Here is a 23,112-nt window from a genome sequence, read left to right as displayed (position 1 = left end):
ATTCCATGCAATAATTACATCAATAAACTGAACCTAAAATCTAAAAATTACAAAGAATAAGAGAAAAGGAAAAGACCGAAATTTATAATTATAGTTAATGAGGCAATTAACTTATTGATAATGCCGATTGTTCAAGAATTTATGAAATAACTAGGGAAAATAATTGTGGCCGAATGATGCTCGCTGTTTTGGCCAATAGAAATAAAAGAAGAAGAAGGAAAAAAAAGAAAAGATTTTTAATCTATAACTGTAAGTATTTTATAAACTAATAAAATTGTTGCCTGGACAGAAAAACATGGTTTTTATTAGACATTTAGTTGTGACCAACTTTTTTACCAAGAAAAATGGCTTCTTACAGTGTTCAAGTGCGTTTAGATCTTCACGAATGTTACATAAGAAATAATCAGAGTCCAGCATTAGTAGACTTTCAAAGAAGACTTTTTCTCGATGTTTCTGCGAGTAGCATTGCACAAGGCAGGTTGACTCTTGTCCGCTGCTTACAGAGTCCGGTTTTTTCAACATTTAAGACGTTTTCAAATTCTTATTGTTTTCGATGTTAGTGAATAGATAGTCTATTTTAGTGATATAACTGCCCCGCGGTTTTTCTGTTTTGCCCACGTACGGCGGTAACTAGGCCGGATGTGTCCGAAGTTCCGCGTCGGGAGCCGTCAATGAGTATTAGACAATGGGTTGGTTCAGTGACTAACATGAATCGTTAACCTTATTTGTATTAAAGTTTAAACCTAGTTGAAATCGTTAACCCTGCACGTATTAAAGTTGAACTCTAGTGATAACTGGCCGTTATTGGGAAAGTGACATTTTTAAAATATTCTTTTAACGATGAGGCAACGTGCAGTGCGGCCGATGTGTCCAACAGAAAAAATACTCATTACTGGCGCATTTCAAAGGAAAATCATGTAAAATAAATTAAGAGCCAAGGTCGGAGTGGAATTATACGTGATCGAATAATAGGATAGTATTTTACGACTTTGTTCTGAAAGGTGAGGGATATTTAAATTTGTCGGAGGACTATATATTTCTATTAATTGATATCTGTCGGACGATATTAAGTAAGGGATTGTTTTTCAACAAGATAGTGCGCCATATATAGTGTCTGTTATGGAAATTGTACTGGACCACGGATTAACCAGCAACGAGCTCCGACATGACACCCCTGGACTTTTTTTTATGGGGCTGCATAAAAGACGAAGTGTATAAAAATAGGTGTACTATTTGTGTCTTGTATCTTGTATCTATTTACCTGCATTGCTTGTTGATTTTATATTGAATTCAAGTAATCAATGTTTAAAAAAACTTAGAACAGGATATTATATGGCTTAAGTTAGATTTAAAATAAAATACAAGAGCTGTTGCAGAAAATTGGCTATAACCTCTAAACTAACATTTTAAATAAAAGTGCTAAATACAAAAATTGAGTTTTTTTAATTAGAAAAAAAGTTTTTTGATACCTGCATAATATATTTTCGCCAGTATTAAATATAAAAAAGTTCAGTTTTCTCAAAAACTCAAAATTTCGTAATTACAATTTTTCAAAACATTCATAGCATTCCTTTAACAAAAAATGTTGGTTATCGTCGCGGCACAACGGAACACCCTGTACACATAAATATGCTCTAAACAAAATATATACGTAGGGTCAAACACTTTTTGTATTACCTTTTTTCCCTTGGTGTTTGCTGAGATAAGGTATAGGAGCGTCTAAAATGGACCAGTTTGAATCGCCTTTATCAAACAAAAATGATTTTTTTTCGAAGTGCGACATCTATGGTTCGGAAGCGCAACTACCCGCGCTTAATATCCGCGAGATGGCGCCTTTTGGAGGAAGCGGGTGTATCGATTAACGTGACAAGCGATGTACATTTTTAAATAATGTTTTATTTGAATCTCCACTAACAAAATATGCTTGGTCAAATGTGTGTCCTACATAAATACCGTCCTATATTATTAAACCGTACAAACACAACAACATATAAACTCTTAATAAAATTGAAAAATATCCCGCGTTTCGGTATAATAATAAATCTATGGGTAAATAGCTCGGATTTTTTTCTTCCTCATGTTTTAATCATAAAAGGTACCTATTTCTTAAAGCCACACATTTCTATCGGGGGGGAGGGCGGCGGCGCGCGCCCCCCACCCCCTCCTATCCAGTGAAAACGGAAACGCTGGCGCGAAGCCTACGCTAATAACAGTCCGGAAGCCAAGGGAAATCAAACACCGCCTACTACATGTAAAACGTCTACGCATTTGTTATTCCACTCTACTACGCTAAAACATCTAAAATCAACTGAGAGACGCTAAGAACACCGGGGAAGTGCTTTAAAGTATACCGCGTGAGAGAGAGAGAGAGAGATATAGATGGAGTAAGTGATGGGGACGGAACTAAACTAGACGTGTGTGTGTGACGACGAAAATCTGACACAGCTCACTTGATGATATTTTTATCACAATTTAACGCTACTTTGCACATGCGCGCATTTTTTTTTGTTTTACGAAATAAGCCGAACGAAAAACAAACACCTGTTAATATTATATACGGGGGTGGGTGCGAAAGTTCCTTTTTTTCGGGCGGTTTTCGCACTTAAGTTAGTCTAACGGATCCTCTCCTCTATATACGGCTCCGGGCCGCCGCCGGAGGCGGGCGCGCCCTCAAGCGGATTCCGGGTACCTACCTAAATATGTCTAAGTGGCAGTTTCAGAGTAAAATGCGACGCGGGAAATTGATTTTCGCGGTTTTACCGAAAAAACGGTCTACAAAAAATCGCGTCGCACCGTTTTTAGTCAACTATTTTACGAAACTCAGTCGGTGAATGTCGCGCCGCGTTGTGCGTATCGGTCGGAACGTCGGAGACCGGTGACGTCGGGGAGCGGACCGACGACGCCCGAAAGTAGGCAACCAGCCTCGCGCAGACCCGGTTTCGCGTTTATTACGCAGAAATTGATGGAATTAAACGGTTAGTTATAAACCTCCATTTTATATTATGTATTTATAAAAATTTTCGAAATTTCGTTAAAAAAAAACAACTTAATTCACTATAATTACTTTAACTACCAAAATGATAAGGTATAGAAATTCAGGATACAGATTTAAAGCTCATTGAGACGTACGTAGAGTTGAATTGAATTTCAAAAATATTGCTTATAAAAGTAAGTTTATAATATTAAAAGAACCACAGTTCACAAAAAAAATAATTTCGCAGTCCTATGTAACAAATATAAGCAACTAAAAATTGTAAAATTTAAATCTTCTTTGAAACGCGCTGCCATCTGACGTCAGTCCGCTGGTAAGCCGTTAGAGAACGCGTTCGTCTTGGTGGTTTGAATTTAAATTTTAGTCTCGATTCTTTATTGTCAAAAGAAAAGTTTCGTGGATGTGTTTATGGAGACATAATTTTCATCCGCTTAAAGTCTAGATTTTAAAATTAAAATGGTAAATCAAATAAAATGTAAATTATAACCTAAAAATCAGGGAAGCATTCCCATGGAAACCCTGCATTATTAAGGCCAAAGTGACACCTGAATATAATGTTAACAAGACACAAATTTGCAATATTGATGACGAATGTGAGAAAGTCGTAGAATTTTTACTGTATTTACGTGTCAGGCGTCAAAAAGTTCTGTTGCGGGACCGGCTATCAACTAATCTAGATATTCCATCAGGGGTGCCACAGGGTTCAGTATTAGGTCCATTATTGTTTTTGATTTATACGGCAGATTTGGCAGATAAGGATTTGGAAAATATAGTCACCTTTGCGCAGGCTCATAATTTACAATTAAATCACCAATCACCAAAAAATTTCAATGTTCTTTTACATATAATGCTGTAAGCTTGTTCAACTCCTTAAATAGCGGCCCCAAATCAAAGTTAGTTTCATTCTATTTTGTAATTTCATACATACTTGTAATTTATCTGTAGTTGTAGTTAGGAATGGGTTAAGTGTGACTGGCCTTAAAGGCAGCCTTCGCCCATGTAATGGTAATAAGGACTATTCATTATTATTATATGCAGATGAGAGTTTCACTGGTAATCGTAGTAGGCGATGGTCTTTCTTACGACTTCAAGTTTACCGATATGCGAAACGAGAAAAAAAAAAAAAAAACGACATTGCTGGTTGCCTACGCGGGGCGCCGCGGCCCATCGGCGGCGACCGGCACGGGGGAGGGGGGCGAAGGTCGTTCGCTAATTTTCTGCCTCGGGGGGGTTCACGAAGCCGGGGGTGGCGGGTTTCGACATAAAAATTCGCCTAAAATCGTCCCTTAAAACTGATTGTGTGTATATCATCATTGTAATCACAACCTGGGTTTGATTTGTTCGGGTGGGGGCGGGTTACCCGGCCGCCAGCAAACCTCCGAGCGCCCACCGGCAGGCGGCGAACCACGCGGCCAGCATCAGCATGGGTCAGGAGTAAGACGACACGCAGCCGGCGTCCACGCGCGGTCCGGGCTCCTCCAGGGGCAGCACCTCCGCCAAACGCCACTTGTCCCTCACCTCCTCGACCTTCTCGAACACCCGGAGGAAGTTCTCGCCCGCCAGCGACGCTATGTCCTCCTCGGACCACTCGGGGTCCGTCAACAACTCGGCGAAGAGGTACGGGTACCTGGACACGTCCTCCAGGCCGGACGGCGTCATGTTGATGCCGTCGTAGCCGGCGCCGATTCCTGCAACGCGAGCGCTACATGGAGGTGTCCCGTGGACGACGTCGCCGTCGAGGTCTCATGCTGCTGAACTTAGGGGAAGAGATTCGGACGTGTTTTTGCGCTTAAGTTTGGGAAAATACGGAATTAAGCACCTGAACTAAGTGAGAAATTGAAACTTGACGTCTTCGCAGCGGACTCTACGATATAGACTTGAGAAGCTGTTTGAGGACGTAAAAATTGGTGTCGCCGGTGGGGTGGAGGCTTTGAATTAAAATTTAACGTTTTCGCAGTTGTCTCTACGGCGTAGATGTTGCCTTCGAAGCTCCACACAATAGGGTGTTTAAGGAAATCAAATTTTGAACTTACGAGGAGGGACGTAAAAATTGGTTTTGAAAAATAGCATTGAAATGTGACGTCTTCTCATCGGACTGCTACGTAAAAATTGGTGGCATCAGGCTTTTCTATGGAAGACCTAAGCTTGTTGATCAAAATAAAATTGATGATTTTAAGCAGAATATAATTCAAATTGGTTCCTCATGTTTTACACGATTGGCTTTTACGTTCAGAACTTAGCAAGAGGTGCAAAAGGTCAGGGACGTGAAAATTAGTGGCATCCGTGGGGTTTAGATATTTTTAAGACGGATCTGAGCTTGGTGATGAATTTTAAGCAAAACGGAATTGAAATTCGCTGTGGTATGCTACGGTGCAGACCTACAGGCGTGGAAAGTGTCCTGAAAGTTTTACAATATTGATTTTTTATGAAAGTGAAATTTTGATCTTACGAGTAGTGCGGGGGACGTAAAAATTGGCGTCATTTGTGGGGTTCGTTTTTTTTTTATACGGCAGATATGAGCTTAGTGATGAATTTTAAGTAAAGCGGACCTACGGGCGTGGAAAGTGTCCTGTTAGAAGTTTTACACGATTGGTTTTTTCAGGGTGTTAAATTTAGAATTTCCGCGAGGCCGGGGATGTAAAAATTGGTGGCATCGTTGAGGTCCTGTGGTGGAAAAAGGGGAAGAAAAAAAGGAGCGTCGTCTTTGTGACGCGACCGGCCCGAAAATCGCCAGCGGCGTCCGTCGGACCGGAAGGAAAAGCGCGGCTCGTTCAGGCGCGAACCTTTATGACGAGCGAGGCGCGACCGGGAGGGTGGAGGGTCACTCACCGACGTGTTCGATTCCCGCGACCGCCCTGATGTGGTTGATGTGGCGCACGACGTCGGCGACGGTCGCGTTGACGTTACACGCGAGGTGGTAAGCGTAAAAGTTGACCATGACGACGCCTCCGTTGTGCGCGACGAGCTTCAGGATGTCGTCGGGAACGTTACGCGAGGTGTTGCACAGCGAGTAGGCGGCCGAATGGCTGAAGATGATCGGCGCGTTCGAAATATTGAGCGCGGCCTTGGCAGTGTGTATCGAGGCGTGGGACAGGTCTACGATCATACCGAGACGGTTCATCTCCCTGATGACGGTCTTGCCGAAATCGGAGAGACCCTCCTTGGTCATCGTGTCCTGCCCGGTAGCCCACGGGGTGTCGCAGGAGTGGGTGATGGTCAGGTACCTTGCGCCCAGGTTGTACAGCGTCCTCAGCACGGCGAGGGAGTTTCCGAGGGCGTGGCCACCTGCGGAGGTATAACCGTGTAAGGCCACGCCCCTAAAAGGGCTGGGTTAGGCCAAAGCCGTGCCCCATGGGGCGGAACTTGTTCGTAAACACTGTCGCGTTCACAGTTTTTAAAATATCTTACACATTGCGAGCGATTTTTAGAGCTGCGATTTTTGGCTGAAACCATCTCAACTATCGTAAAGACAGGAAGAGATTTCAAAATATCATGTCATTTTTTTGTAAAAATTAGGAACAATTTATTGTTAATAATCCTGGGAATTAACAGATCTTCGAGGTACAAAGCCATGCTGGTTGGCAAGGAAGTACTGATAGTTTGTCATTAAAAATTCAATGAGTTCTCAAGCAATTATCTTCTCCATAATTTTGCAGGGAATAGAAGTTAGACTGATTGGTCGATAGTTGTTTCAATTCGTTCATCATTGTAGATGAACAGTTTTTTAGAAAAACTGGGGACACATGATCAGGACCAGAAAACTTAAGCTGTGTGAGAGCTTTTAGAACTTTTTCTTCGGTGAAGTTTATTTCTGATATTGATGCCTAGCTAAGACTTCATTTTTTTTCTATTCCGCGTAAGATTTTTTGTCAACATTAAAAGAATTGATAAATGGAAAACTCAAGAGTCTCAAATAATAACGAAGTCCATATTCCATGGCCGGACGGTCCCTTTTAAACAATGACCTTGGTATCTGCGTTCCATTTTTTTAAATTCTGGGTATAATGCAAATGTGATTGTAAAGAAGGTAGTTTTACACTCATATTTCCCTAAATTTCTCGAATATTTTTTCTATAATGGCATTGTAATTTGGATATTTGTTGTTTCCTAGAAAAACCTTTTATAACGCAACCTTTCCAGATTCGATCCTAGTTTTCACAAATTCTTGATCTGTTTGGGTGCTTATAGATTTTTATAGATTCTCGAATTTTTCGATGGTAAATGAAAGAATTAATAAGATTTGCAGATTGGAAGTTTGTTAAAAAAAAGCTAACTATGAGACGTGCTGTATAGAGAGATTCCGAGACTCTTACCTTCCACCCCGATCAGCGACGCTATCATGCCCTCCCTGTGCACGCCCCTGATCTCGCCGGCGCTGTGCACGAGCCGCAGGTGCCTCGAGTTCACCTCGACGAGCCTCTTGATGACGTCGATCTGCTCGAGGGTGATCTGGACAGCGTCCAGATGCTGCGCCTTGCACGGCACGTAGGCGGACCAGAACTGGGCGCCCAACAGCCCCGCCCTCATCCTCGGTATGTCCGTCTGAGACCACTTGCTCTGTGCCCAAGGCTCCTCTAGCCCGATCGCGCTGAGGTTGAGGCTCGCGAGCTTGTTGTGCACGAATTTCCTGAGGTTCCACGGCAGGTCGTTGTGGCCGTCGATCAGCGGCGTCTCCTTCAGCAGTTTCCTGACCAGATCGAGGCGCTGCTCCTGCGTCAGAGGCTCCGACGGAGGGTTCATAGCGAGCGGCAGCCCCAGGCCTGCGGTCAGGGTGGCGACCACGATGCAGACCACGAGGCACACGCACCACGGGCCCCTCAGGGTGGTTCTGGAGCCAAAGGGCAGGGGTGAACCGCAGATGGAGTACAGCACGAAGTAATTCAGGAAAAATTCGAACACATCATGGAGGAAATACCGCGGAGAATTACAGATTTCTGCAGTATTATTACGCAGGCTTTCACGGCCGGCGTCGTTATATGTGAGATTTTTCGGGCTGTTAGGCCGTGGTCAATTGGTTAGTTTTGGTTAGGCGGACTGGACGCTCTGAGCGTGAGTGATAAAAAGGATAAATAAAACGAAGCCAAGCACCTTGCGGTACGCCTAGATTTTTCAATTTGACACAAGTTTCCCCTGTCCTGCCTTATTTCAACATATAATTTTGTTGATACAGGGTGTCCTAAAAGTGTCCCCTTTGACATCAACGTTGATATTTTAATCGGAACGCCCGGTATATATCGACACTTTCGGAATCCCTGGTTAAAATAAAGGTCACTTTCTCGAACAATTTCTATTCGGATTTTGCACAGTTTAGACAGAAATTGAGGTTGTGTTTCTTTTATATTTTGATTACTCCAGATAAAATTGTGTTGTGACGCTACTGGTCCAGGTATTACAACATATTAAGGAGATGATGCACTGTTTAACGCATTAACGAACATAAAAGAGCGTTTAAAAACAATAGTCTAGACTCTATTTATGCTACACACTGAAACACAGAAAAACACATTTTTGACGACAATTTTGATATTTTACATACAGCCACAAAAAGTAGAAAATGAAATTTATTGGAAGCCATCAAAATTAACAAAATGAGACATTCAAATGTATTGCTTAACGATCAATTAGATTTAAATACCTCTCCATTATTAAACTTAAATTCTCACAACATTAATTAGTGTTTTATGGTCATTTTTCGGTATATATAGTAGCAGGTAGTTTGTAAACATTACATTTTATCAAGATACGGTGTTGTCGAAACAATTGTCATGTGAATATGAATCAGAAAGAAAGAGATATACCTCACCCACCACAGCCACGTCACTCGAGTAAGAATATTTTTTTTGTCAATGACTTTACCCAACAACAATACGTAATACCATCGAAAACTGACGCGATCTCCCGCAGAAAAATGAAAATCGTTACTCGACTTAAACCTGATAATAATAACAAGAACGTCGATGCCGTCGCCGAGGAGGAAGCCGCATTACCTGTTGGTGTCACTCGCCGAGCTGCAAGAGCACGAGTCGTACTCGTACTGCGGGTGGTGGGGCCTGTAGTCCCGCACGTTGTGGTACTGATGATGGTGCGGTCCCGCGTTGAAAGACGTCTCCCTGGTCACGGCGTGCAGGTCCCCGGAACACGGAGGGATCTGCAAAGAGGCGCCCCTTGGACACGCGCTTCCCTAACCTAGGTCAACCGTCTGTCGCGGCCCCCGCCGTACTTACCATGGCGGAAATGGGGCCCCCGGGTCGAGCAACCGTCGCACACGTCACCCGCCAGCCGAAACTAATCAAAATTTTCTCGCAGCCGCATTGATCTGGACCGAAAAATATGCAAGCGCGCCTGTGCCGTTCCCGACGACCCCGGCCGCTCGTAAAATTGAAACTGCCGCGTGATTTCGGCGTGGGACGGTCGCCTTCCCGCCCCCCGGCCGCCCGGGAAGCGAAAAAGTTCGCTTTTTGTACACAAATGGTACAAAGGAAGGTAAATTTGGTGGCAAGCGTTGGGGTTTCGTCGTTAGGGCGGTAAATTTGGCGGCAGACGTTGGGGTTTCGTAGTTAGGACGGTAATTTTGGTGGCAGTCGTTAGGACCGTAAATTTGGTGGCAGGAGTTGGGGTTTGGTCGTTACGACGGTAAATTTGGTGGCGGGCGTTGTGGTTTCGGAAAAAACCGCGAAAAAAGCGGCCCCGACCGCCCGTTGCGCTCACCTGATAGTCCAAATAGTTGCCGTAGCCCATATGGTCGCAGGGACACGGACACTCGCGAATATGTTCGAGCAGTTCGGGGTCCAAGGACGTGGGGGGCCCGGGTCGTTCCTCGAGCCCCTGCCGATGGCCCATCGGTGGGCCCCGGTGTGTCCGAGCTGCAGCATCGATCTCGTTCAAGCCCCCGCACGGGCCCCGGAAGTTTGTCGCGCGAGCGCCCTCTCCGGACGGCTTGCGATCCAGAGACCGACTGGCTGACTGGTCGAGTGGACCGCCGCTGCCCGAAGACGCCCGGATTTACAATGTTTTCGGAACGCGGCGGCGCCTACTAGGATCGCGGGTCCGCGCAATTCAAGTTTCGTTTTGTTTGCGCCTAATTTTTCGAAATACGATTTTAGCAACAAATTGTCTTGCGTCAAATAGTTTTTTATTGGCAGCATTTTAAACAAGAGGTGTCTCAAAAAAATATCGCCAAAAACGCAAATTGAGCATAGAGAAGATATTGTTGCGATTGTGGAAGAGGTGGTATTGAGTGATCGACGTTTAAAGGTCTGAAGTTTTCTGATACAAGTGTTCGTCGAATCCAGCATGATCATTTAGGTATGCACAAGGTTAGTGCAAGATGGGTTCCTAAAAACCTTTCGGCTATTCAAAAACAACGCCGTGTCGAGTGTGCGCGGTCTTTTTTGGAACCCTGTGGGTCGGAACCGAAGCCTGTGATAGAAACTATTGTGACGGGAGATGAAGCTATGGTTCTCAATTATGACCCTCTATCGAAAAAAGAATCAATATAGTGATGTCCTAACGGTGAAGCACTTCCAAGAAAATTCAGAGTCTGCCAGTCAACAAAGAAGGTGATGGCCACGATCGTTTGGGATTGTGAAGGAATTTTTTTGATAGATTTTAAAGAAACTAATACCACTGTCAATGGTAAATATTATGGAACATTATTACATAGATTGCAAGACTGCATACGTGTAAAACGTAGAGGAAAACTGACCAGAGGCGTGCGTCTGCCATTTTAGAGTGTGTGTTCCAACAGATAGATCATCCTTCCTATAGTCCAGATATAACCCCCAGCGACTATAATTTGTTTCGATATTTGAAAAAGGACTTGCGTAGACGGCGGTTTAACGACGAAGTTGAGTTAAAAGAGGCTGTTTTAGCTCATTTTGCAGACAAACCAAAAGAATATTTTTTTAAAGGGATCGAGTTGTTAATAATAAGTGTATTGACGTTAAGAGGGATTATATTGAAAAATAATAAAAAATTGTTACTCTGCTTTGTTTCTTTTATATTCAGGCCGGGAAATTTTGGCGCTGCCGCGTTGATATAGAAACTAATAACAACTTCCCATTCTTAGACATTCTAATCAATAGAAAATCAGACCTAACATTGGGTCATTGTGTATACAGAAAACTTCACGTCACCATCCGGCCCAAAACTCATCGGTTAGTTCGTGGACCAGTTTTCTGGCAAAAACACGAAGAGTTCACTCAAAAAAGTTTTTTTTTTTTTTTAATATTTGCGATGAAAACTCACGTGATACAAACAAATGCATAGAATTTTGAAATCAGCCTGCAAAAATTACATAAAATCAGTTTTCAAATAAAACCATATGTCAAAAAGTTTAATTTTGCAGACCTTACTAAGAAACCTTCTCTACACCCCCGGTACCGGAAATCGCGGGTGTGTTGTATGATGACGTCATTCCTAGTCGCGTGCAGGCTCGCACGCGGGTAGGCGCGCGCGCTCGCGTCGCCACGGCAACCGAGATGCGCCGTGATGTTTAGGCGGTCTCGACAGGTGCCCGAATATCGTGGGCGGCCGGGCACAAACCCGGGCCTTTTTACGACCCGGGGAATGAATTTTTGATGCGGAAAATAGCAAAGTAGGCCGCGATCTCCTCTTCTTATTTTTGTTCGGCCTCGTGAATAATTTTACCGCGCGGAGATTGCTTCCCTTTCACGAAGCTCGCGAGCCCGTTAATTAGCGAAACGTGGAAGCTTGCGCCGTGGGGGTCGAAAATTTATCCGGCGGGCGCCCCTCGGAGATCCGCGCCGTCGATACCCCAGCCTCCCACGGCGCATATCCGAACCTGTTGCGAGAAATCATCATGGCGGACCCGCGGTCGGCGTCGTCGTTGTCGCGTTAAGAAATTCTCTATTTTTCCGCGAAAGTGGTGTGTGCAACGGGCGATGGTGCGGGGGGCGGGTCGCCCGCCCGCGGGCTGAGCCCCCGCTTACGCGCTTAATTTCGACCATGAGCCAGAGGGGAGCGTTCCTGACCGGGGGCTGGGCCCGGGGCGGCACCTCCGAGGTGGTGCGGAGGGCCCACCCCGCGTCTGGGGCCCAGTGGAACGTACAGGTGGTCAGGGGCAAAGTGAACGGGAAATGTCTGTGGAATGCGTGCAAAGCGCTGAGTCTCGGCCTGCTGCTAATGGTGCTGGGCGCCGCGATGGCGACGATAGGTCCGCGCCCTTCCCCGACCCCGCCGGGTCGTTTTTTTCACGCCGTGTCCCCTTTTTTAAGGTTACTACGCGGACCACCTGTCAATTGCTCAAGAGGTGCGCGGCAATCACACGGTCGCCGTCAAGAACGAGTCTCGGGGCTTCCACCTCAACAATCTGTCGTACGCGGGCCCCATTGTCATGGGAGTGGGCGGTAAGGCCGGTTCAAAACAAAAAACACGCGGCACGACCATTCGCGGTTTCCACTACCGGTCGATAGATGGCGCGGTGAGGCCGAGTCTCGTTTATCGCTGAAATCATCTGTTAAAAAAAATATTCGACTGTTGAATGGGCCCGGGACGATTCAGGCGACGCGGAAAAATTGAAAAACTTTAAATCGCGCGAAAAAAAAAAATTGCCCCCAGAGAGAATCGAACTCTCGACCCCTGGTTTACAAGACCAGTGCTCTAACCCCTGAGCTATGGAGGCTACGTAATAGCATCTGCCCGCACAACGTATGTAAAATGTCGCTGACGCCGGTCGTTTTGAACGCAGGGTTTATCGTCGTCGCCGCGTGCGTCATGACGTTCGAGGCGCGCGACTCGGCCGCCAAGGTGGTGCCGGCCCGCCTCAAGGTGAGCATGACGGGGCCACCCGCCGCCGCGGGCCTGCGCACCCGCAACGGCCACGGCTCCCTCAGGACCGCCGCCTCCCAAACCGCCGCCAACTTCCTCCCGGCGACGTCGTCTTCGAAGCGGTACCCGCCGGCCGGCGGGCCCGCCCTTGCCGACCGCCACGCGCTCAAGCAATCTTTCGTACACTTCTCCAGAGGTCTGGCTCTGGAACCGACGCCCCAGGCGCGACGCTCCCGTGACTCGCTCAAGGTTCAACAGGTACACGATTCAAAATTGCCGAAAACTTGATCACATTAATAATAATACTTTCATTTTCCAATTTATGGGAAATTAGAAAAAGAATATACGAGGTTAGCGCCAAAATTTCCCGGCCTGACATAGATGCAGCTCCAGTATCTTAGTAGGCTGCGAAAAAAAATTGAAGTCTTGCGTCAAATAGTTTTTTATTGGCAGCATTTTAAACAAGACGTGTCCGAAAAAATGTCGCAAATAACGCAAATTGAGTATAGAGCAGTCGTGAAGTTTTTGACAAAAGAAGGGTTAGCACCTAAAATTAATAAAGAAAGGCTGGAGGGTGTGTACGGCCAAACTTCTCCTCTCCGTATTCTGTAGTGAAAGAATGGGCACAACGTTTTCGAATGAGGCGGAGTCCCTTGAAGATGATTCAAGAACTGGTCGACCAGCGGAGGTCATAACGGAAGATATTGTTGCCATTATGGAGGAGGTGGTATTGAGTGATCGACGTTTAAAGGTCAAGAACATCCCAGAAATTACCAAGCTTTCTGATACAAGTGTTCGTCGAATCCTGCATGATCATTTAGGTAAGCATAAGGTTAGTGCAAGATGGGTTCCTAAAAACCTTTCGGCTATTCAAAAACAACGCCGTGTCGACTGTGCGTGGTCTTTTTTGAAACTCTGTGGGTCGGAACCGAAGCCTGTGATTTGTTTAGATATTTGAAAAAGGACTTACGTGGACGTTTTCAACGACGAAGTTGAGTTAAAAGAAGGATTGAGTTGTCAATAAAGAGATGTAATAAGTGTATTGAAGTTAAGGGGGACTATATTGAAAAATAATAAAAAATTGTAACTCTGCTTTGTTTCTTTCATATACAGGTCGGAAAATTTTGGCGCTGCCCTCGTATTTCAATCCTTAAGATATGAATCTGTTCCGAAACGGAAAAAGACATTTTAGCGGTAAAATATGATTATTCTATTTTTACCTCTTGGTCATAAACCAAGTGCTTGGTCAAGCGACGGAAATAAACAAAAATTGTTCAATTTCGATCCTTTGTTCGGGAAATTTTGGACGCCGTGCCCCAGGTCACCTCCAGGTCGTTCCAGGGTTCTATAAATCGCAGTCCGTCCGCGCCGGACCTCAAGGAACACGAGGGGCCGCCCCAGGCGGCGCCCCAGAGTTCGAGGCAGACGTTGGCGGCCTGCGCGTTGCTCAATCCGGGCCTCCTCCACCGGCACGCGGTGTCGGTGGACGAAACCACCGGCAACTATCGCAGCAACGAGTCCCTGCAGCACGCCGCCGGCAGCCAGGGCTCGATGGCGATGGACCTGCACCTGGAGTGCCCGGTGACGTTGAGGATTCGCGACAGACGCAGGAATCCCCTCAAGCGGCAGCGCAAAGTGGAGGAGCACGAGGCGGCGGAAGGCTGCCCGAGGAGGAGCTCGCATTCGTGCTCCCCCAGATTGCCGGGGACGCTGCCCGGAGGAGGGTCCGCCCAGCACCTCGCCTCCTCGCGGAGGAGGAGTTCGAACGCTTCCGAGTGCTCGCGGGCCTCCAGGTCCCGCACGAGGGAGGTGTCGTGCCACAGGCCGCGCGGAAGGCTGGAAAGGGCCATCAGCTCGGAGTCCAGGCTTCCGGCGACGATCCCCGGCTGCTACCACTCGTACGAGCCCTCGAGGAACAACAGTACGGAGCAGGAGCAGCAGGGAGCGGCGTCGACGTCGGATGGCGACATCAGGCACAAGGTCATGGTGCACTTTAGCCCGCATCAGTAGTATGTGGACATTAGTTTGAGTGTCGTGTGTTCGATGTTTGTATCACATACGCAGGTATATTTATATACGTATACATATATTATAGGGAGTATTTTGTATGTGGACGTTTTGAGGTTAGAGACCGTCGGTGAAGTTGTATCGAGGTTTTTATTTCTTCCCCCGCACGCGAGAAAGAGGCCGAATCGATACGCCGAACGGGGCCGTTCTAAATACGACGAAAAGTTGCGGCGTCGAGTTGCGGGGGCGGGGGGGCGGCGGGCATAAATCACGCAAATTCGAAAGCGGCGGACCTGTTGGGCCGATCGATGCGGGCGAAAAGTAACTTAAATGTTTTATTTTTAATATATGCCAACACAATGTAGGGTTATTGGCCAAGTTTTTCCAAGTGACGCATAAAACAAAGCTCTATCAATTTTCGAACATACTTTTTTCAATAGACCACCCCGTACATTGTATATGTGTTTAATAGAATATCTTATTCCTATTACAATGATGTAAAATACCGAATTCCACGCCGATCTAGCGGGAAGCGTCACTTTACGACGGCGGTTTCGTTTCTCACAGAGCCACTTCTTACATTTCCGGGATTTTACCGCACGGTTTGAATGTTGACAAACAAACAAAACAAAATTGACGGTTAGGAGCTGCTGTTTCGCGCTTATAGGGTCTTAAAAGCTCTATCCTTGGATGGTTTTTCTTCCAATTACAGTCCTTTTCTTTAAATAACCAACTTAATGATCAATTGTAAAAGTTAAATAAACAATACAACGTTTTATATATGTGGCATAAAAAATGATATATCTCTCTCTGTCTAACGTGCTCAGTTAAAAAGAGGTTAATGGCGACAAATCGCGATTCTTGAATTCCGCATTTACGATCACAGTCACATGTAGAGCAGTAAAAATAAGTGTTACCTTTCTTACTTTTTACGAGCCATCCACTAAAATTTGCGTCATTGAGCCAAGAGTCAACAAATTTTTGCTCATATCTCATAACTTTCTTCTTTCTTCGTGGGGATTTATCGACATCTGACTCATCACTGCAACTTTGCATATTCGTTAATATTTGCTCAACTCACAACGTCACATAATAAAAAAGAATCTAATCAGATAAGAAATGAACTAGATAATGACGTATAAATTATTGTTTTATATCGACAAAGCAGTTACGGGGATTCCCCAGTAAAAATAAAAAAAGCGAACCATAGAGAATGTCGGTAAAATATTGCCGGAACGACCTACCACTAACGCCATCTATTAAAATATCATCCGACCATTACTTTCGGTGCGATAGTAGCAGGTTTACCTGAAGCTGACTTAGTGTACAGACAAATAAAATAGATGACGCTAGCATCTTGCATAAAAACTGTAGAAAACTGTAGATTTCGAGGCTTAAACTAAAAACTGAGAGAATCTCCTAAAAACTGTAGACCTACAGTTAAAACTGTAGGTTTGGCAACACTGCCCGACGTGGATACTTTGACTAACGAAGAAGATATGAACGATAACATAAATCTACAAGAGTTTGGGGAACCAACTGATATAGTTGGAACTTTCGAGTTACGTACAACTAATGATACAGCTGTCCTTCAACAGTCCTGTAATTCATCAACTACTGAACTTGAATGGGACTCGTCAGATGATGAAACACTGGAATTCAAAAGAAGACAAACGACAGGCTTGCTTCTACTGTCAATGTGTCATGTGAGGAACTAAAAAATAGGCTTTTTGGAAAAACTACGCTTAAAATATTTTTTATGTTTTTTGATGACGAATGTTACATTGCTTTGCGACTTAAAACTGATAAAACAATTACTCAAAGAAATCTTGCACCTGCCATAGATGAAGGGCGTTATGATAATCAAGGTCACCTCATGATTGTTCATGCTAATAAAGCCCGAAGGAGCCACAGCCACACAATTTACGTTCGTAATAAGTGTAACGTGCATTCACATACTTCATGCTTTGTAAAATATCACCAAAAATGAAACCGGGTGTTACCAGTGGTGCGCTCACGCACCATAAAATATGCGTTTTTTTGCTCCGCTCAAATGCCGTTCACCGCACTTGTTGCATAATAACTTATTACATTTTAGACCAGTTTTTCCAGGAAATTTTTATGTAATTTCAAAGAGTGCCCTGACTGACAACGAAAAATACGTTCATGTTTGACATATTAGTAAACAACGTCGATCGTTGAATTATTGTCCAAGTCATTATTGTTGAAATGGTTTTTCTTGAACTGTGGTCATCAAGTATACTTTCTAAATGATAAAAGTGTATTAGGCTTAATCCAGAGCGCGGGGCTCCTTCAAAACAGGTATTTCCAAGGCTGGCAAAGAAATTTGCAGAAAACGGTGACGTATTAAATGTTTAAAAAGGTATGCTTGAATCATAATGTTTTAAATGAAGAAAATAAGGTATACATATTAGGATTCTATGAAACACATCCTCTATTACTGGAATATATGAAAAGACAGGTATTTCTCGGGGATCAATCCACTCGGTTTTGAAAGAATATAAATATAATGAATACGAATTTCGTAAAATTCCAAAACTAAGTGCAGTTAGATTTTTTAAATAGACATAATGACAATTACAATTATTTGAAAAACATTTTATGGACTCATGAAAGTTCGTTCACTACAAGAAAGGGATGTAATTGACAAAACACGCGATATTGGTGTTTAAATAATCCTAGACAAATACACGAAGCAAAAATCCAGGGGTAAAGTCTGTTCATAGATATAACAATGTGACCAACTGATACGAATTAAGGAAAGACCCGGGCAAGCTGTAAGAACGAAATATAGCCGAACATGTCCGTACTTTGCTTAGAATTTAATTATTTGGGGTTTTGTTAGGAGAGATACTAAACAATATTTATTTATTTATGTATGTGTTTAAATCTAAAATAAAATTATAAATTATTTTTATTACCTACTTAAATTACTTAAAATTATTCACATAATATATCAGTATTACTATCGCTATCATCGTCTGTTCTAATTATTATTTGTTTTATATTATTTGCAATATGGATATACGATTGTTCTGCTTTTTCTATATGTTTAACAGAATTTGCCCAACTTTATCGAGGGAAGTTAAAAACTTCGGTTTCTATAAGTTTGAGGACACGGGGAAAAGCATTGTTACTACGAATGGCAGATTTGGTGCCAAAGATGTTCAATGGGATTAAATATACAGTGCTAAGAACTGTATGCCCGAGATTTTTTGCATAATTATCAAAAACGTATTCCTTTTGTAGGTTCAAGCTTTGTAGAACCTCAATTAATTGCTTTTTGGTATAATCTTCGTGAAAATAAATGTCGTTATTATGCATGTAGTTTTGGATTGTTGCTTTTGTGTCCTTTGAGGAAGGGGTTTTAGTCAACTGTCTACTGTGATAACTTGCATTGTCCATTACCATGAAGCTATTAGGAGGAATGTTTGGAACTAGTTTGTTTTTAAACCAACTTTCAAATAAATCAGCAGTGGTGTCTTCGTGGTAATCCAGAGAATAATGTTTAATATTTTTCGCAGACAGAGAAAGTCCATTTGGGATCCAACCATCTTGTTTTTGAATTTAAATTTCGAAATTTTAGGTAATAATCTTGTTGCATTGTATGCTAATGACCACCCTTGGATAATCCCATTCAAAAGCAATTGGACACTCTATTATATTTATGAACAGACCATACCAATCAAATGGTGTGGAGTCATAGATGGGCATGTTTTGGGTCCGATATTTATAGATCAAAAGTGAACTGGAGATCATTATTTGCTACTCTTAGAGCACCGAATAGAACAATATATAGAAGATTTACCTCGAATAGATCGACGGTGCCCCTCACAATGTCTTGCAAGTTAAAAATTTTCTTAACATGGAATATCCCAGGGGTTGGATAGGGAACGGCGGAACTATGGATTGGTCAATCCCCAACTTAACTTTAATGGATTTTTTCTTTTGGGAACACACGTGCACATAACTCTTTATAACAATGTCGTGGAATAAGATATTCTATTAAACACATATATAATATACAGGGTGTTGCATTCAAAAAATATGATGTAGGCTTTTATGTCAAAGAATTGATAGTGTTTTGTTTTATACGTCGCTTGGAAAAAAAATTGGCTACTAATTCTACATTTTGTTTTTTTGTTTACCTTGATTTCTCTAAAAACAAAAAAGTTGCACCCAATTATAATGTTATCGAGATAAATTAAACGCCATTTATCTTTAACACCGAAAAATTGATATCACCTATTATACAGGGTGTCTCAGGAAAAAAGTTATAATTTCGCAGATTTCACGGAATATTTCACAGATTTCTAAATGATTTTTTCTTAAACTCTATAAATATTAGATGTAGTTCTTGGTTAACAGCTATTTTTCTCCATTTTTAATATATGAAAATAATATATAAAAAACATACTTAAAACCGTTTTGCGAAAAGTGGCACAGTGTCAAATTAGTAAATATAAATTTCGTAAATTCCGTAAATTTTCAAAAAGGGGCATATAAATCTTTTTCAAGTTTTCCAAAATTTTTTTTTGTTTTCTTTAGCTTTAAATAAGTAAGTTACTCCGTAGAGAAGTACATGCTCAACACATTTAGATGGGAATTTCGATAACTCCCAATTTTTTCTGTATAAGAAAAATACAATGAAAGCCAAATAGCAAAAAAACAAAGATAATATTTCTATGATTTCACAAGGATTTCACATAACAAGGATATTTTATTCTCGATTAATTTTTGGTGTAAACCACTGCTAATGTCATAAATTAGAACTGCAAAAAATGGTATAATCCTTAAACAACAAATTTAAACACCATTGGTCCTCGTTTGCCTTAGTTAATCCAAATAACAAAAGCAAGTCACTCACCAGTGCAATTAGTCATTATTTTCAAAAAATTAAAATATTCTGTATCGCACCCGCTACGAAAACTTCCATCTCACTGTATTGACCGCACTCCACGTATATATATTGTAATAAACTTCTGCTAAAATAATATTATCACGTCCTTAGTGGCAACGGATTTGTTCGATCGGTATCGGTTTGGGCACGCGCTTGAGCCAACTGCAGCGCCATCTAACGACGAAGTTTTGAGACTCGCCTCGTTACTCGATGAAACGCCTTTTAGAACATAGATGGCACTGCACTTCGACATTTTAATCCAAGTTTTATTTATTATTTATGCCTATTAATTCTGCGATAATACGAACTAATAATTTCATTCTCGGAAATACATAACTTAAGACCTTTAAGTTCTATTCCTTGCAGTCAGTGATGGCCAATGTACGCACGTGTTTACAATTTTGTATTTTTGTAAATTTAATGCCTCTCACGACCCCTTCGTATGGGCGATTTGTTTTGATTTCATCACCTTCCCTACCGCTGGGACAGCGCCGTTCGGCTTTTTCTTGTACTGGGTAGTTCGTTATATTTCGACACCCGCGTATAGCGTTGATCCATATTGTTTAAAAATGGTCAAGTCTGCCTTGATAGCAACCATATTATCTATGTTTGCAAAATGTTCTACTCATCAAAACTAAGTATCTGCAGCGTAAGTTAAATAACTTAAGATATTTCAAATGCTGAGGAAGTACAACGCCAAACAATAAAATTATCTACGATTTAAGCTAACAATATATAGGGCATTCCGTTAAAAAAAAAGATTTTGACCGCTTGCGATCGAGAGGAAATCGTCAAGCGAACTATCCGAAGGCCTTTGGAGAATTTTTTTATTTGAAAAAAAACGGCGCTAAGCGATTTTCGCCTCGAAACGACCGGACTAAGTCGAGCGCGCGGCTGACCGTCGTCCGGCCCGACGCCCGGCGTCGCCGTCCGCCACGGTCAGTACGCCGCAATCATGGGTTGCGCGAGCAGTGCCCCTATCGTAGAGTCCGGCAAGAACCTGGTGGAGACCGCCAAGGAAACCGCCGCGGAGACGGTGGCCAAGGGGGAACGCGTCATTCTGAGTGAGTATCCATCGACGCTTCCGCGATCTACCGCCCGCGTTTCCATTTCCGGTTCTATTTCGCGACGCCCAGGAGACTTTTTCGATATCGAGTTTTCGGGATCGCAATATCCGCTCGCTCCGGTCATTTTCCGGGCGAAACTCCGCCACCGCCTCGCTAGCGGCGCGATTCCCCGCCGTTAGACACCCCACAACCCCTATCTCGGCCGCCCCCGCGGGGGCGGCGCGGCTCTTATTCGTTATACGGGCTTCGTATTAAATCAAAACGTTTAGCCCTTTGGGGCTCGTTTGCGCCCTTCGCGGCGTCCCGTCCGGCGACGATATTGCCGTTCGGCACGCGACGGACGCCTTTCCAATGCCGCCTCCCTCCTCGACCCCCGATGTCGTTGACATTTCGCGAAATGATCGATATCTCGGTCGGCGGCGGCAAAAAACGCCGTATCAAAAGTCAAGGTCGACTCCACGTCATTTTAACTCGCCCCAGACGCGGGCGAAGCCGCCAAGGAGAGCGTCGAGTCGGTCAAGGAGACCGTCCACAACGCGGTCGCCTCCGCCGAGGAGTCACTCGGCAAGATTGGCGACGCGTTCAGTTTCGCGTCCAACAAGGTCCAGGAGGCGGCCGACGAAGTAGACGTCGTCGGTAACGGCGCCGAGGCCGTCTCCGAGGCCGAGACCGTGCTCGCGTCCGAGGCGGACCACGTGCGGGAGGCGTTCGCGTCGAAGACGACGCCCTTCTTCGAGACCGTCCGTTCCGTCGAGGAAGACGTCGCGGCGCCTAAGAACGGGGAGGAGAAGTACGACATGCTAGGCGAGGACGTGGAGGACGACGTGGCGCGCGACGCCGAAGAGCTGCTCGGCGAGGACGCGACGACGAAGCAGGAGGAGTAAGTTCGGCACATGTGAGTGTTAATATGCGAGGACGAAGAGTAAACCGAGTATTTTTCTTGTTCTTGTAGGTGTACCGAGTAATTTTCTCGACGTCCGGTACGTAATAATGTTTTGTGTGTGTGTGTTTCGCACGCTTCGACGCGGGCGGTTGCAAACCAAAACACAATTTGGCCGTCCGCGTGTGTATCGTGGTCCGTGGCGATTCTACCTTCCGTGACGCTACGTTCGCGTGCGTGGGCGTCACGGCCGCCTTTGTTTAATTTTTCGCGGTTTATTTTTATCGCTCTATGGATTTTCTACGGCCTTGGGCGAGGCCGCGAGATCGCCCCGACGCGATAATAAAAACGCGATACTTTAAAACGGCTAACGCGTCGTTTCTACTGCCCGCAGAGCGACGCCGACGTTCTGGGAGGCGGCCGCGGACGCCATCTTGGCGCGCAAGGCGTTGAAAACGTTGGAGGCGCCGGTCCGCGGTCAGGACAGGATCTTTTACGCCTCCGCCGTCGAGCGGGCGCCCGAAACCGCGGGCCCCGAACAGGACCTCGTGCTGGAGAACACCGAGGAGGAGGACAAGTCGTGAAATCGCGCCCACGCGACCCGAACACTTCCGGGGAACGCGCCACTTAAACAAAAAGAAGAAGAACTAACCTAGTTTAGATGCCGCGCCCTCGGAAGCGTTAGTCTTCACGTTTTTTGAACACTTCCTAGTAGCAAAACGTAGCGGCAGTAGAAAGTTTTCTATTTTTATACAGAGTTTGAGTTTCGCCGCATTCGGCGTCCCGTAATGTAGTCGGAATAAATAAAAGGCAAACAACGAAACACTTTAATGCGTTCACATCTTTGAGGTTATGGTCTCGACGTCGCCGACCACCGCGGTGACCTCGATCTCGACGCTTGCGCCCATCGGCAGTCTGCCGACCTGGTAAGTCGACCTCGACGGGAAATTGGCCCGGAAAACTGCAAAAAACGGCGTGAAAATCGCGTCGCCTCGCGCGAACACGTCTATTACATTCCTTGTACACGTCGTTGACGGCGCCGAAGTCCGCGATGTCGTTCAACATTATCGTGCTTTTGAGGACGTTCTCGAAAGACGAGCCGGCCGCGTCCAAAATATGCCCGATCGACGTCAGGGCTTGTCGGGCTTCCGCCGCGGCCCCGCCCGGCACCAGCTTCATCTCCGTGTTGATGCCGAGCACCCCCGACAAGTACACCGTACCGTTAAACACCACCGCTTGGCTGCGCGAATAACAATTTAGATGGCGGCAATTTTTAAGCGCGGACCTTACTTGTAAGGGGCTCCGGCCACCGGTTTCGGCGCCCTGGCGGTTCTGACGATTCTCCGTATAAGTGAAGTCATTATGCGGCTCTAAATTTACGCGACTGCCGTTTCCCGATCGTTAATAGAAAAACAACGGGGTCAAAGTTTAGATCGCCGTTATCCTAAGAAATGCT

The 23,112-nt window shown here is 44.6% G+C and overlaps 4 protein-coding genes and 1 non-coding gene across 7 annotated transcripts; 2 read left to right on the top strand and 3 right to left on the bottom strand.

The window, feature by feature from the left end:
• Positions 1-1,913: 1,913 nt before the first annotated feature.
• LOC132707755 (dipeptidase 1-like) lies at positions 1,914-10,015 on the bottom strand. Of its 2 annotated transcripts, none has more exons than XM_060679695.1 (5): positions 9,701-10,015; positions 8,980-9,140; positions 7,306-7,820; positions 5,822-6,277; positions 1,914-4,680 (listed from the first exon to the last, which is right to left on the bottom strand). In XM_060679695.1, the coding sequence occupies exons 1-5, from the start codon at positions 9,830-9,832 to the stop codon at positions 4,421-4,423; spliced, it is 1,524 nt and encodes a 507-aa protein (XP_060535678.1). In that variant the 5' UTR covers positions 9,833-10,015; the 3' UTR covers positions 1,914-4,420. The 2 variants fall into 2 exon arrangements, with proteins under 2 accessions (XP_060535678.1, XP_060535679.1); XM_060679696.1 differs by lacking the exon at positions 9,701-10,015 and adding an exon at positions 9,217-9,276.
• Positions 10,016-11,560: 1,545 nt separating this feature from the next.
• Positions 11,561-14,959, top strand: LOC132707461 (uncharacterized). The gene is made up of 4 exons (XM_060679327.1): positions 11,561-12,167; positions 12,229-12,360; positions 12,702-13,039; positions 14,123-14,959. Exons 1-4 carry the CDS (start codon positions 11,960-11,962, stop codon positions 14,789-14,791), a joined length of 1,347 nt encoding a protein of 448 aa, XP_060535310.1. The 5' UTR covers positions 11,561-11,959; the 3' UTR covers positions 14,792-14,959.
• Positions 12,563-12,635, bottom strand: Trnat-ugu (transfer RNA threonine (anticodon UGU)). Its single transcript has one exon. It is a non-coding gene; the product is annotated as a tRNA-Thr (tRNA).
• A 4,149-nt stretch (positions 14,960-19,108) lies between the features above and the next one.
• On the top strand, positions 19,109-22,320 carry LOC132706911 (uncharacterized). Of its 2 annotated transcripts, XM_060678498.1 has the most exons (4): positions 19,125-20,773; positions 21,257-21,656; positions 21,729-21,756; positions 22,051-22,190. In XM_060678498.1, exons 1-3 carry the CDS (start codon positions 20,665-20,667, stop codon positions 21,739-21,741), a joined length of 522 nt encoding a protein of 173 aa, XP_060534481.1. In that variant the 5' UTR covers positions 19,125-20,664; the 3' UTR covers positions 21,742-21,756; positions 22,051-22,190. The 2 variants fall into 2 exon arrangements, with proteins under 2 accessions (XP_060534480.1, XP_060534481.1); XM_060678497.1 differs by lacking the exon at positions 21,729-21,756 and having other exon boundaries at positions 19,109-20,773; positions 22,051-22,320.
• A 149-nt stretch (positions 22,321-22,469) lies between these two features.
• On the bottom strand, positions 22,470-23,079 carry LOC132706912 (2-iminobutanoate/2-iminopropanoate deaminase-like). The gene is made up of 3 exons (XM_060678500.1): positions 22,947-23,079; positions 22,670-22,896; positions 22,470-22,617 (listed from the first exon to the last, which is right to left on the bottom strand). The coding sequence occupies exons 1-3, from the start codon at positions 23,015-23,017 to the stop codon at positions 22,493-22,495; spliced, it is 423 nt and encodes a 140-aa protein (XP_060534483.1). The 5' UTR covers positions 23,018-23,079; the 3' UTR covers positions 22,470-22,492.
• Between the last annotated feature and the right edge of the window lie 33 nt (positions 23,080-23,112).

Source organism: Cylas formicarius, unplaced genomic scaffold, assembly GCF_029955315.1.
Source record: "Cylas formicarius isolate icCylForm1 unplaced genomic scaffold, icCylForm1.1 PGA_scaffold_9__14_contigs__length_23061073, whole genome shotgun sequence".
NCBI classification, from domain to species: Eukaryota; Metazoa; Arthropoda; class Insecta; order Coleoptera; family Brentidae; genus Cylas; species Cylas formicarius.
This window is presented reverse-complemented; position numbering and strand designations above follow the sequence as displayed.

Coding starts and splice junctions, on each gene's coding strand:
- LOC132707755 (XM_060679695.1), bottom strand. CDS start 9,832: ATGGGCCATCGGCAGGGGCTCGAGGAACGACCCGGGCCCCCCACGTCC. Junction 7,821..8,979: donor TCGGCGAGTGACACCAACAG/GTAATGCGGCTT, acceptor CTTTGGCTCCAG/AACCACCCTGAGGGGCCCGT. Junction 6,278..7,305: donor GTCGCTGATCGGGGTGGAAG/GTAAGAGTCTCG, acceptor ATACCTCCGCAG/GTGGCCACGCCCTCGGAAAC.
- LOC132707461 (XM_060679327.1), top strand. CDS start 11,960: ATGAGCCAGAGGGGAGCGTTCCTGACCGGGGGCTGGGCCCGGGGCGGC. Junction 12,168..12,228: donor CGCCGCGATGGCGACGATAG/GTCCGCGCCCTT, acceptor CCCTTTTTTAAG/GTTACTACGCGGACCACCTG. Junction 13,040..14,122: donor ACTCGCTCAAGGTTCAACAG/GTACACGATTCA, acceptor AGGTCGTTCCAG/GGTTCTATAAATCGCAGTCC.
- LOC132706911 (XM_060678497.1), top strand. CDS start 20,665: ATGGGTTGCGCGAGCAGTGCCCCTATCGTAGAGTCCGGCAAGAACCTG. Junction 20,774..21,256: donor GGGGGAACGCGTCATTCTGA/GTGAGTATCCAT, acceptor AACTCGCCCCAG/ACGCGGGCGAAGCCGCCAAG. Junction 21,657..22,050: donor GCGACGACGAAGCAGGAGGA/GTAAGTTCGGCA, acceptor TACTGCCCGCAG/AGCGACGCCGACGTTCTGGG.
- LOC132706912 (XM_060678500.1), bottom strand. CDS start 23,017: ATGACTTCACTTATACGGAGAATCGTCAGAACCGCCAGGGCGCCGAAA. Junction 22,897..22,946: donor GTGGCCGGAGCCCCTTACAA/GTAAGGTCCGCG, acceptor TTATTCGCGCAG/CCAAGCGGTGGTGTTTAACG. Junction 22,618..22,669: donor CAACGACGTGTACAAGGAAT/GTAATAGACGTG, acceptor CGTTTTTTGCAG/TTTTCCGGGCCAATTTCCCG.